At 34.4% G+C, this 13,002-nt stretch overlaps 1 protein-coding gene across 2 annotated transcripts; it reads left to right on the forward strand.

The window, feature by feature from the left end:
- Positions 1-4,394: 4,394 nt before the first annotated feature.
- LOC121315763 (ribonuclease T2-like) lies at positions 4,395-12,473 on the forward strand. 2 transcript variants are annotated; one of them, XM_041250145.1, is made up of 10 exons: positions 4,395-4,756; positions 6,674-6,774; positions 7,060-7,120; positions 7,710-7,771; positions 8,806-8,863; positions 9,291-9,355; positions 9,620-9,733; positions 10,073-10,118; positions 10,208-10,282; positions 12,092-12,473. In XM_041250145.1, exons 2-10 carry the CDS (start codon positions 6,698-6,700, stop codon positions 12,290-12,292), a joined length of 759 nt encoding a protein of 252 aa, XP_041106079.1. In that variant the 5' UTR covers positions 4,395-4,756; positions 6,674-6,697; the 3' UTR covers positions 12,293-12,473. The 2 variants fall into 2 exon arrangements, with proteins under 2 accessions (XP_041106079.1, XP_041106080.1); XM_041250146.1 differs by lacking the exon at positions 4,395-4,756 and adding an exon at positions 6,278-6,449.
- The last annotated feature ends 529 nt before the right edge of the window (positions 12,474-13,002 follow it).

The raw sequence follows: 13,002 nt of genomic DNA on the forward strand, positions 1-13,002 counted from the left end.
GTAATTTACAAACCGCTAACCAAGATCATGCAGCAGTCTCTTGACACAGGGGTTGTACCGACAGACTGAAAAATTGCAAACGTAATACCAATCCACAAAAAGGGAAACAAAACTGAACCAGGTAACTACAGACCAGTAAGCCTGACTTCTATTATATGCAAACTTATGGAAACTATAATAAGATCCAAAATGGAAAATTACCTATATGGTAACAGGGTCCTGGGAGACAGTCAGCATGGTTTTAGGAAAGGGAGATCATGTCTAACTAACTTGCTTGATTTTTTTGAGGACGCAACATCGATAATGGATAATTGCAAAGCATATGACATGGTTTATTTAGATTTCCAGAAAGCTTTTGACAAAGTCCCGCACAAAAGATTAATTCTCAAACTGAATGCAGTTGGGATTCAAGGAAACACATGTACATGGATTAGGGAGTGGTTAACATGTAGAAAACAGAAAGTACTGATTAGAGGAAAAACCTCAGAATAGAGTGTGGTATATTAAACAATGCACTTACAAACATTTTCAGTAATCTTCTGCCATCTTAATATTCTTATGATCACACATCTTTAATCTCTAATAGTAACAATTTTACTAGAAGACGTATTTCTGAAAGACAAGATGCAATAGTGTTTCCTTTGTGAGTTCTAGCTTTTGGTGGTAACCATAGAAAATTAGCAGATTATTATAAAATAAACTGAATTAAAGCATGCAATGCAATTCTTCTCTAAAATCTAAATCTTCCTTTAAACAAACTGATTTTCCTTTACACCCCTGTGGCAAAATAGTTAACAGTGTGCAGGCAAAGGTAATGCAGCAGTGATTAATAAACAGACAGACAACAATAATCCAGGTGCAATGCTGTTTAATGATGTTTTAACTCCAATAGCCTGGTGGCAAAACAGTACATAATAACAATGGTAATGAAGCAATACAGTGGTGTATAATAAGTGTATTGCTTATTTTTAATCTGCGGGTTTGCCCCGAAATAATAACAGTCTCATTTCAGTTCACCCACATGTAACACATACACAAACACCAGTCCACAGTGCATGCTCCAGTGCTCATGGTGAATACAGGTCTTTAGTGCAAAGAAAGTGCAGTGCTGTTGATCCGGGTTTAGTGGTGGCCTTTGGCAACAGCTCCGGATCATGTTAGCCATCCAAATAATTACAAACAATATTATTAACGACAAACAAAAACACTCAAGTTGCACAACAGAGGTTATCCTTCTAGTCATTTAATTCAACCATTCACCATACGGGTCAATGTTTTAGTATGCCGTAGCTCTGTCCCTTTTCTAGCTGGCCGACTTCTACCTAACCCTGGGAATGAATTGTCAGGACATCCAATCCAGGGTACTCTGTTCCCTTTACACAGCACCCTCTCAGGTTGGGAGGGACATCTAACACTAAGAATCATTCAATCTCTGTTACAGCCCCACAATAACTTAAACATTGCATACCAGCCAAATAAAGCTTATATTAATTAAATAGGGAAAATGCCTTTCCTGTTTTTGGTTTTCTATTTTTCTTGTTTTCCTTTAAAAAAAGGGGGGGGGGGGGTTACTAGCAGTTGAAAGTCCTAATTATATTGAAGTGTGCAAGATATATTTGTATTTTGACTAGTTTAAATTTTAATAATTGAATACCTTGTTTTCAATTCAAATCATGTAGAACCCGACCCTTATCGAAATAATCAGACTAGATAGACCACATTTCTAGTGAATACAAAGTAACAGTTTTCTTAGAAATACAACTAAATAAAGGAAAAATTAAAAGGTGCAACTAAACTAAGAAAATACAGAAAGGGAGAATTAACTAAACTAAAACAGTACAGAAAATATGATTCAAACAAGAACACCCCCACTCCCGCTGGTTGATTAGCGATTCAACGCTATCTATGGGAGATTCCCTTAAGGTTACAACTGCATTCATGACAGACATTTAAGACAACGGTTAGTCTTAACAGGTGCATCGTTAACACAAATATTCACTTTTGTTAATATCTGGTAATCAATGCATCGTTAAATCAGTCTCATATATATATATATATATATATATATATATATATATATATATATATATATATATATATATATATATATATATATATAGTTTCGGCTCAGAAGGCAATTCTCACTCTTGCGAGGTAAATACGCTCTTTACGTCCAGACAGCCTATCAAGAATTACCGGTTATCAAGACAGCTAAATTTGGATTCTAGCTTCTAAACGCAGAATGATAACTGCCTTTTGAAACTCACATCAATTTGTATAAGTCACATACAAACAAATACTATACTGTTCATTAACTCAAAGCATTAATTGAAAGTAATGATATTTTTCTTAAATTCCACTTAAAACAAAACATGAATTTTACTTTAAGGTTTATTCTCGAGTTCATAAGAGGATTACAACACTACTCGTTGAATACTTAAGGGATTTGCACTGCTTCCTCCAGCTCTTCCATGTCTTCAACAATACAGGCGCTTGAAGCTTGCCCGCCGTCAAGGTCAGCTAGATTCTGGGGTCTGCCTTGCTTGCGTTTCGTCTCTACTTCAGGGTACGAAATAAATGTCTTTGAAAAGAACTGAGTCATTAACTGTTGAGTTATTCCACTGAAACAGCAGTTCCTCCACCAATATGTGCACTCTTCGTCCGGTTATGTCTGGGATATTCCACCGCAAACTCCGGCACTGCCAGCTCAGTAAATTGAATATACTTAAATTTATGTCAACTTCAAATGTGTATCCAACGCTTTCTCCAGTGATCAATCGGGGCTAAATTAGACAGGTACTTTAGGATTTTAGACGTCTCACACAGCGGACTCCAACACAAAGCAAATACTAGAATAGTTATTTCATATTAGAGTGTCCAAAAACGGTATCTCTGTCCCAGCTGGTCGCAGGCTGGATCTCCAGGTTATCACAGTTCACAGACTGGTTTGTGTACTGGAGCCATAATTGGATTTCGTGTCAGGAGCGTCATTTCAATGTCGCGCTCACACTTTTGTAGGTCTCTTTCTACCTGTGATTGGATAGTGGGGTTAATTTGGGCAGTGCCTGAGCCCACGTGAAGTGTTTTTTATTGGTTGTTCTCACACCGACGAGGCGCCTTGTTCTCCTTTGGTCCACTATTCTGCACTCTGTCGGCTGGATTTATGACATGGACATGTTCTTGTCTTAAGTGTGGACTGTTGGCTTCTGGCGCTAAATGAGTCATTCAGCGATCGTGAAGATAAGCCATGTGTCCAGTATTTAGTTTACGACTCTTTTTAAAAGCATTCTTTGTCAATGAGGGAGCTGGAGACCAGAAACCAGAGAATGGTTTAAGAATCCCCTTGTATATTCCAATTCTGTTACATTCATGCTCAGAATGTTATTACGACCCCCCCCCCCCCCCCCCCCCCCCTTGACACTACAATATGTTCTTTTTTTGAATGTGTATGCATGACAAATCAAATTTTGATTTGTCAAATTTTGACATTTGAGCAATAACATCTTCCTTTTTTTGTATCACACATTCATGTACTGCTGACTATCAAAATTATCTCACATGATTCTTACTAAATATATTGAAGTCAGCAATTAATTTTAATTGACTGAATAATAGCTGAAATGAAAACGAGTGCAAGAATAATCCAACTGAACTTGAACCCCCCCTTGAGCAAGTAACCTTTCCTTCTTACACACACATTTTCTAAGAAAGCTATGTACTGTTTGTTCTTAGCAAAATTCAGGAAGTTTCTGAACACACAGACAATAGATAATTTAACTATTTTACTGAAAAGCTGGAGACCCTTGAAACAGTATGGCAAGGTCAAAATGGAAACATGGACTTCAAAGGAATTAAGAGAAACTAAAAAAAAAAAGTACCAGCAGCATTTTTCTATGTGACCTATCTATCCGTCGTTTCTTTTACTAAGATTTAAATTCACTCAAATATTATAATATATAGTATATATATATATATATATATATATATATATATATATTATATATATATAATATATATCTATATATATATATATTTCTCATTAATGTCAATGGGACTACAGCAATGTACTATTATTGTCAGTAAAGTACCATTCCCTCCAATAGTCATTCTTTCACTCAGTGCTCTGTACATTATGCTTGAAATGACTGACTACCGCAGATATATCTGAATTACAGAATCCTACGCAGATGTTTTTGCACCGTACCCTACCCCTCTCGTTCAATTGATATAAGAGACTAGCTGTTTTGGGGTTTAATGGCTGGTAAAATCGGTGAAAGGGTATCTGGGTTAAAGTACCAGTAAGTCTTAAACAACGGTGTTTACTGTGCATTTGCCTCAGTGACGAGATTTGTCATGTGACCATATATAATTGTTTCCCTCACGTGACTCACAGACGCAGGGTACTCGTTTGGTAGTTTTTGTTTTTCTTTTTACAGTAAATACAATTCGCAAGAACAGTCAAGTGGTGTACATATAGAGTATGAAAACAAAGTGAAACTTTCAGGTGTCTACATAAGTCTTCGACAGCTGCACTATTAACTCACGAAGTACACGCGAGTCAGTTTTTCGTTTTGATAGCAGTAAAACAAATAACATTTAATTTAATTTTCTTTTTTTTTTTTTTTTTTTTTTTTTTCAAAACAAGATAAGGAGTACAAACACTGCTGGTACATGACTTCCACCACAACCAGATCGGGTGACAGCAAACTCACTAGACGAGCAATTGGTTGCTCCCGGTACAGTGACATTTAGTCAGGTGTAGTATTTAACTTTTATTATTCTTTTTAATTTTAAGTTTTTATACATGTTCAAGAGTCGTAGGTGAATATGTATGCTGCTTTTATAACTTAGGTGAGCCATAGTTCCTAGGCAACTAGTCCTACTTCTCAGCACCCACCTCCCCTTTTACAATTCTTATTTAATTTACAGTCCTTTTTCTGGTTTTTCTTTTTAAATTAGTTAAATGCCTATTTATTTAGCATCCTCTTTTACGAGGATGCTAATTGGAATTTTTTTGAGGTGACGTTTGCCTTTTAGGCATTTAAATAGACCTACTTCTCAGCACCCGGACCAAGATTTTCTTACAACCCAAACTGTACCGCCCCGGACCCTATATGGAAAGTATTTAACCGCATTACCATAGAGTTTGGTAGTCTTTCGAGTTCGAGTCGAAATAATTAGATATTAAATTGTGGTATTGTTCGGCGTTCATAAATAAAATACTAATGTTCTGTTCAACTCGGTTAAAATATGTGTAATATATGTTGTCATTCAAATAACTTTTGTAATAGTAAAACATATACTTGTTTAGAGTTTAGATCTGCAGTAACAGCATATGTAGTATACGTTTGAGCTTTTCATCTATTATGTGTGCAACGTTGTTTGAGCTAACGATGAAGTTGATTATACACTATTTATAGTTTTCTTCTGCACTATTTGTGTCTTTGTCAACCATTACTAACAACCAAACGAGCAAGATGGGCCGAATGGCCTCCTCTCGTTTTAAACTTTCTTATGTTTGCATTTTATTCATAGAAATGCCTGTATTCTGCATGGACATTCAGACGAAATGTATTCTTATGCCTTTATTTTCCATTTCATACTGTGCTGGAAGTTTTCAGGCTATGCTCTGCTTGTTTTTATGCACACATTATATTTTAATGTACTGTAAAGCTACACAATTTAACACGTCACAAACCAAGATGTATTACAATGATAAGTCTTTTTTTCTTTTTTTTTTGTGGTCTCTGAAAAACAAAATAACTTCCCCAAATATGTGTGTGTGTGGCAGGTTTATAGTGCTTGCTGGTTTAAAAAAAAAAAAAAAAAGTCTCCAGAAGGAAGGAAAGTCTGACAAAACCTACCTTGAGGACACAGGCCAAGCCCTTGTAGTGTTTAAACAGATATTAAAGAGTCATTATTGTTTGTTTTTTTTGTTTGTTTGTTTGTTTTAAACAAACTAAGTGCCCAAATATTTTGTTTCTTGCTGACTTTCACCCTGTGTGGAGTTTTGTTTGACTGGAGTCATAAACAAACGTCTCTCTCTCTCTCTCTCTCTCTCTCTCTCTCTCTCTCTCTCTCTCTCTATATATATATATATATATATATATATATATATATATATGTATCAGTAGCAGTAAATAACATGTGTCAATTTTACTATCATTTCATAAAAAATGAAGTTGTTTAAAGAGTGTTTTATTGTTTAATGGATTTTGTAATGTTTTGATGGTGGAAGATAGGAAATAAAATCCATTGTATTTTAAAGGTTAATGACTAAGCAAATAACCTGCAATTTAGCTGCAAAGTGTAACATGTCAGTGGTAAGTCTGTGAAACAGAACCATGGTAGGTTTGTGTTCTCTGAAAAACAAAATAACTTCCCCAAATATGTGTGACTTTTTGTTTATGTATAGCGGAAGAAGGACTTGTAGAATGAAACGTCCTGATGTAATTTATTTTTTTTACTCAATTATTCACATTTTTGTGTACCTACATTAGTGTCAATTTTATTATCATTTCATGAAAAATGAAGAAGTTAGAGTGTTATATTTTTATGAATTGTATAATGTTTTAATGATGGACGATAGGAAATAAAAATCCATTGTATTTTAAAGGTTAATGACGAAGCAGACAACCTGCAATTCAACTTTTTTTTTTTTTTGATTGTACAGGGGATCTGATCTATTTGGACAAAAATGGCATCCTTAAACTTGGTGACATTACTGTGTTTTGGCATTGTTATTGTGGTTAATTCTTACCCGTCGTTCAACAGGTAAGTTACTTTCTGTAATGTTTCACAGAATAGTTAAACAGCTTCTCTTGGCTCCCGAGATGTAACTAGAAAGGAAGAGCCATGGTTAGCAGCTTGCCATTTAGCTAGAACCATAAAAGCAGCCGTCATATTTTCTCCAATATTATTGTGCACTATAAAATGTATATAGTGTACACAGCATATTCAAACTTGTTTTGACTTACATGTACACTCTTCTTGCATTTCTTCTACTGTAAAAATTGCTTTCCAAGAATATACATAGACATATTTTTTTTTGTTCGGTAGATATGAAAATCATTGGACAAAGCTAATTTTGACCCACCACTGGCCTAAGACTGTGTGTACGGTAAGTGTGTTCTGAGCTATTCTGTAACTAATTACTGAAGAAACAACCAACCCACATTGACTGCAATTACAATGTGACTTCATAATATTGCTTTGCAGTTTACCAGCTGTAGCTTACCTACAATTAAGCAATTTTAAACATGACATTACATGTATAAATGTAAATAACTGATAACGTGTGAGAACATAAGTTTGAGTAATTACCAGTATATAATTACCAGACACTGATCCTGGTTATTTTTTATTATTAATTTTACATTGAAAGAGGAATTTGCTGCCATATTTGTAGCTTAGTCTAAAGCCTCTTCTCCAAAAAAAATTAAACAATTACTTATTATAAAATGGGTCTGAGATTTCCTTTAACTTGATTGGTCAATATGAGGTCAATAATCTCTGGTAAATGACCTTGAATGATATCTTTCAAACTGGTTTGGAACAGAGCCTAAATATAATCTGCTGGAAAATATGTAAATACAGTATTCATTTATATAATTGACCTTTTTTTCAGCTTTTTAGCACACGCCCTCTGAATGTTGTCTTTCAGTTTTATTCCTTGTGGCATTCTAATAAACTATTTAATTTTTTCCAAGATGGAAGAAGTTAGTTGCCAAACTGCAGATAAGTTTAACTACTGGACTGTGCATGGGCTCTGGTAAGAGTTTTTTTGTTAACATATAGTACAGTATTTATTGTAAAATTACAAGTTAACATGTTACAGAACACTTCGGACATTTTGATCACACAAACGGTAATATCAGCACTTCAGTAGGACCCTGGATAATAGTAACATCCCAATAAATATTTGTTTGAGAAAACCACTGTTTGTGTTGAGGTATATTTAAAGGGCCAGACCTATAGAAGTTCTTCATGGGCCTTGCACCCGCATCAGAATTGAACCTGGTGTGTATTTCATTACACTTTCACATTGGTTCACATTTCACGTTGATGCCTGTACTTTAAACTGATATACACAAGTCTTGGACATTTATCACTGCTAAACACTCTTTGTTGAAAACCCATAGAATACTCTCTAGTTTAAATAGTAATTTGAGTGTGTGTCTCATTTAATTACTGATGGTTTACTTTAAATCACTCCCTTACTTTCTCATAGTGTTATCTAAAAAAAAAAAAAAAACATTCCTTGCAATGATTTTAAGAACAGGCAGGAACTTGCAAGAAGCTATTTGTACTAGACATGCTTTAAGGGTTTTCTGTAATATTTATGAAGAACTGTTTAGGGTTTGTCTGAATCAAATTACATCACTGAGGCACAGCAATACATACCCAATTGATATTTTTATTTGTATGGTGTAACTGGGTGTTTTCATTTTAGCACTAAATGTTGAGTAAAAAATACATTTAAGTCTTTACACATGTATTTTATTTTATTTCAGGTTCTCTGTTACGATTCTATAACACATTTATATGTATTGCAAACTTGCAACTACTTCCAAAATGGTTACATGTATTTACTTTGCAATAGAATTTCAAAGCATTGTTATATAAACTGTTTATACTGTTGAACACAACACAACTTATGCTTCAAAAGGGTCAACATTGACTGTTTCCTAAAATTGTGCCATTTATAACATACAGCAATGCTAACTGCCAGCATCCCCTGTTGCTACATGTGTCAATGGTAACAGTTTTTAAAATTGTATTAAATGCTTTCCTATATTTTGACAGGCCTGATAAAGGACAAAATTGCAATATGTCCTGGCACTTCGATGTGAATGACATAAAGGTATCTGTCTGCTTCAAACACGGTCTGGTTTTTAACACTTGATAAAAATTAAGATTACTTCATTAGTATTACTGTATTTTCAAATGCTGAGTTTTGCTTTACAGATTTTCACTGACCTAATTGTTGTTCTATGACCTAGTAGATGATTTAAAAAACGGCCATAGTTACCAAGATGTATCCTTTTGCGTAAGGCACATACACATGTATACAGCAGGCACCAATATTTAGTGGTATATTGTAGGGTACTTTTTGGACTCGCTTCATGATGTTAACTGATATGTTATGAGATATGTTATCTCATATACTTTATACTTGTATTACGGAGTTGGGCAATATAGGTTTTAATGGTTTGGAATGCAAGTTGTTGTTTCTAATAGCTGTCTATTTCCTAACTTTCCTCAAACTATGTACACATGTTTTCTTACAGGATCTGTTACCTGAAATGGAAATCTGGTGGCCTGATGTGTTGCATCCAGGAACTAATGAGTTCTGGTACATCAGCTATAATTATATCTTATTTGGTTAGGCTTCCATTATTACCAATTGTTAAAGTGACATGCACATGTCTTGTGTCATGCTTCACACATTTATATTTTGTATTAATTTGTTTTAATGTACCTGTATTTCTGAAGTTTAAACATTCCCTTACTATGTAAATAAATTAAAAGTACAAATGAAAAAAGAGTTTAGCATTGCCACTTATCTCGATTTAGATAATAAAAAAAAAGGTTATATTGTCGCATTTTGTTCTTCCAGGAAGCATGAATGGGAAAAGCATGGGACCTGTGCAGCTGTCGCAGAATCATTAAACTCTGAGAATAAATACTTCGCTAAAGCACTGGACCTTTACAAAAAAGTAGACCTTGATAGGTAAGGAAATGCTGCTGTTACATTACATAGATACCGGAATAGAACAAAGATTGAGGCATTTCATTTAGATTCCTAACTGATCAGAGAAAAACCTGGAATGAACCATTATGCTACTGAATGCCTATCGTCTGCAACAGTCCTGAAAGTATAGATATGGTGCTTATACAAGAAAAGTGGCTAAAACAAGTCACTATAACTGACCATTAGCAATAAATTACATATGTTAACATGTTGGTATGCTAGTTATAAACAGTTGCATAACTAAAACAGGTGACCAGAAACAAAGGGGTTTCTAAAACTTTTTAGAAAATGGTTTGACTCTTGATTCTTTATTTTCAGTATTCTTAAGAAGTTTAACATTGTGCCATCTTCAAAATACTACAGTGTGAGTGATCTTTTAAGTTAAATGTTTCATGTATGTCTGCATACTTTACTATGTGTGTCAGAAGCTGACTCTTGTATTTTATATTTCAGCTGGACAATATCAGCAGTGTTATTACCAGTTTTTATAAAGTAAAACCAAAGATCCAGTGTGTTTCTCCTTCACAGGTAATTTGTTGTAGCATATATATATATATATATATATATATATATATATATATATATATATATATATATATATATATAATTAGGCTTCCAAGCCAAAGGCTGGGAAGCATATTGTTATTGCTTGTGTTTATTATTATTTTTCCACCAAAAGTTTGTCACAGACTCATAAAAACGCATACGTAAGTAGATGTATTTGTGTGAACAACCAGACTGGCGTCCGCCAGTGGAAATGTTCACAGTTTGGCCACTAGGCTACATCTCGTGAAAATATTGGACAATTTTCAAAACTCTTGTCGACAAAAACAACTTAAGATGGAGATCTGACAATGTCAGCATATAGCACATGAATGGCCTATAAAAAGAAAACGTTGAAAGAAAATCAGTTTGACGGTTGGTTTGCTCGCCACGTTGGATTTGCGCAAAATATTCAAAGATCTTCTTGTCTGAAACCGCAGTGTTGATCAGCACCAAAATTGTCATGTTTGCTCATGACAAGGTCCTTTCTAAGTTTTGTAAAATCGCCACTTTTTTATTAAAAAAAACATGGATGCAGTGAGCAAAATAACAATTTCATGAGTGCTATATTTACATATATTAAAATATAAATCCTTACTGCAATATACTAGAGACATGAAACTGAGTATGGTAGTAGAGGGTAATGTGAAGTACTGTTGGTTTCAAAATGGCATGTTTTGGTTTCATGGTTTGGCGGCTATATTGATAATTGAAAAACGACTTTTATGACCCATAACAAGAACAATGTTGCACATATGCTTTCCAATGTTGGCATAGTTGTGCGGCCCATAATAAAGTAATAACCACTAAAGTCAAAGTAGATTGGTCACATGGTTTGGCGGCCATATTGGAATTAACGTTTAAATTTTATCTCCTCGGGCATGCCGATGGTGTCATAGTTATAATGGAACACGTATAGGAAGACACATGTGCTCTATGAAAAATGTCATCACCCGCGACTTTTGACCTCTGCTAAGGTTCAAAACCCACAAATTGGCCTATAGCTCCTCAGCTGTATCTAACTCAGATCAGTCCACTTAAACTTCAGCGTAAGAATATGCTCTGTACACGATACAACTTAAGTAGCCCATTAACTAGTTATAGGAAACGTAGCGAGCTGTATTAGCGATTATTTGTGATGATTGAACCATGTTTTCTAGAAAGCCTTTATAGTTGCTAGCAACTCTAGTTATAAATGTCTTTGGTTCGCCATTTGTAAAGTAATTTAAGGAAGTTCTTTCATTTATAAAGAGAAGTGTACAAGCACAACGTTACAAAACCAACAAAGCAGCTCTATCAGGAGCCAGTACTTGTTTTGTTTATACTTCAGTTCCTCTGTCGACACAAAATCTTTTGACCATTTACTTGACTGAAACATGAGGTAATTGGAAAACATTTTAAACTGCAGAAAAGATATTGATGCGGACAATAGTTAGAAAGAAGAATGACTTGAAAGCAAACAATTTGTTTAGCAGTAATGTTTGTCCACATTGAAATCCTTTTTAATTCCACGTTCAGCTACAATGACCTAGCCTCCTAGCCTCATCACTGCCTATTTAAATCTTATGTGGTAAGAAGGTTGTGGAAATAGATTAACTGACAAATTACTCACAATTTAAGACTTCAAGTTTTGTGAACAGGGTCCATTAGTACATGACATTTGACATTTTAAAGGAAAGAAAAATAGCCAGGCACTGTGGGTATCCTAAATATCAAATTTTATCTCCAGGGAGAGGAAGTACAAACTCTGACAAGTGTACAAGCATTATCTTAAATCTCTTTTATTATTTTTAGGGAGAGGCAGTACAAACTCTGGGTCAAATTGAAATCTGCTTTGACAAAGAATATCAACTGATGGACTGTGTGGAATACGAAGAAGAGCTGCCGAGCAGTATTGATGACCTCTTTGTCTTTGAATTTGCTCAGCACTCAGAGTTTTCTGTCTGTGATGAGTCGATGCCGATATACTATCCTCCAGCACACGAGGAATACTAGCAGCTGTTGTAGGCACTATGGAGCAGAGCTGTTATTTTGCTTAAAAAATGTTTTAACTGCAGGAACATTTTAGCATGGTACCGTCCCCATACAAATTAGTAAGACATCCTGGCTGCAGATTTTATATGTGTGTGTGTGTGTGTGTGTGTGTGTGTGTGTGTGTGTGTGTGTGTGTGTGTGCATATATATATATATATATATATATATATATATATATATACAGTGCCTATAAAAAGTCTATACTCCCTTTCAAAATTTTCACTTTTTGTTGCCTTGTATTTACAGTATAATCGTAAATCTCGAAAAACTACTCACTTCTAAATCTTTTGTTGTCATTTTTGTATTAATTTAATATAAATACATATTAATTTCGATTCATATGTTGTTTTTTCTGACTTTATGTGAATGAAAAGACACACATTTGCCTGTTTTCCCATTGGAAGTAGTGACATTTTGAAATATCACTGTCCTGGTCACAAAAGCAAAGTTTGTGGGGAGTAATAGCCATTTTCTATACTTTTGAGGCATAAGCACTTAGGAAATAGCACTTACTACCCAGGAACAAAAAATTGTGTTACATAGTGTAATTTAAGTGTGTCTGTTGTCTATTTTATATACATTTCAACAGATGACATGTTTTTGTTTACTATTAAAACATTTTTAAATTTATGTTTCTGCGTTATGTTTTATTTATTGTACCTTTACGTGTG

This window comes from Polyodon spathula, chromosome 5 (genome assembly GCF_017654505.1).
Source record: "Polyodon spathula isolate WHYD16114869_AA chromosome 5, ASM1765450v1, whole genome shotgun sequence".
NCBI classification, from domain to species: Eukaryota; Metazoa; Chordata; class Actinopteri; order Acipenseriformes; family Polyodontidae; genus Polyodon; species Polyodon spathula.

What these genes read in the sequence shown, in the direction of transcription:
- LOC121315763 (XM_041250145.1), top strand. Translation starts at nt 6,698, where the DNA reads ATGGCATCCTTAAACTTGGTGACATTACTGTGTTTTGGCATTGTTATT. An exon ending in AAAAAAGTAGACCTTGATAG is followed by an intron (nt 9,734 to 10,072) that starts GTAAGGAAATGC and finishes CTTTATTTTCAG; the next exon opens with TATTCTTAAGAAGTTTAACA. An exon ending in CATCTTCAAAATACTACAGT is followed by an intron (nt 10,119 to 10,207) that starts GTGAGTGATCTT and finishes TTTATATTTCAG; the next exon opens with CTGGACAATATCAGCAGTGT.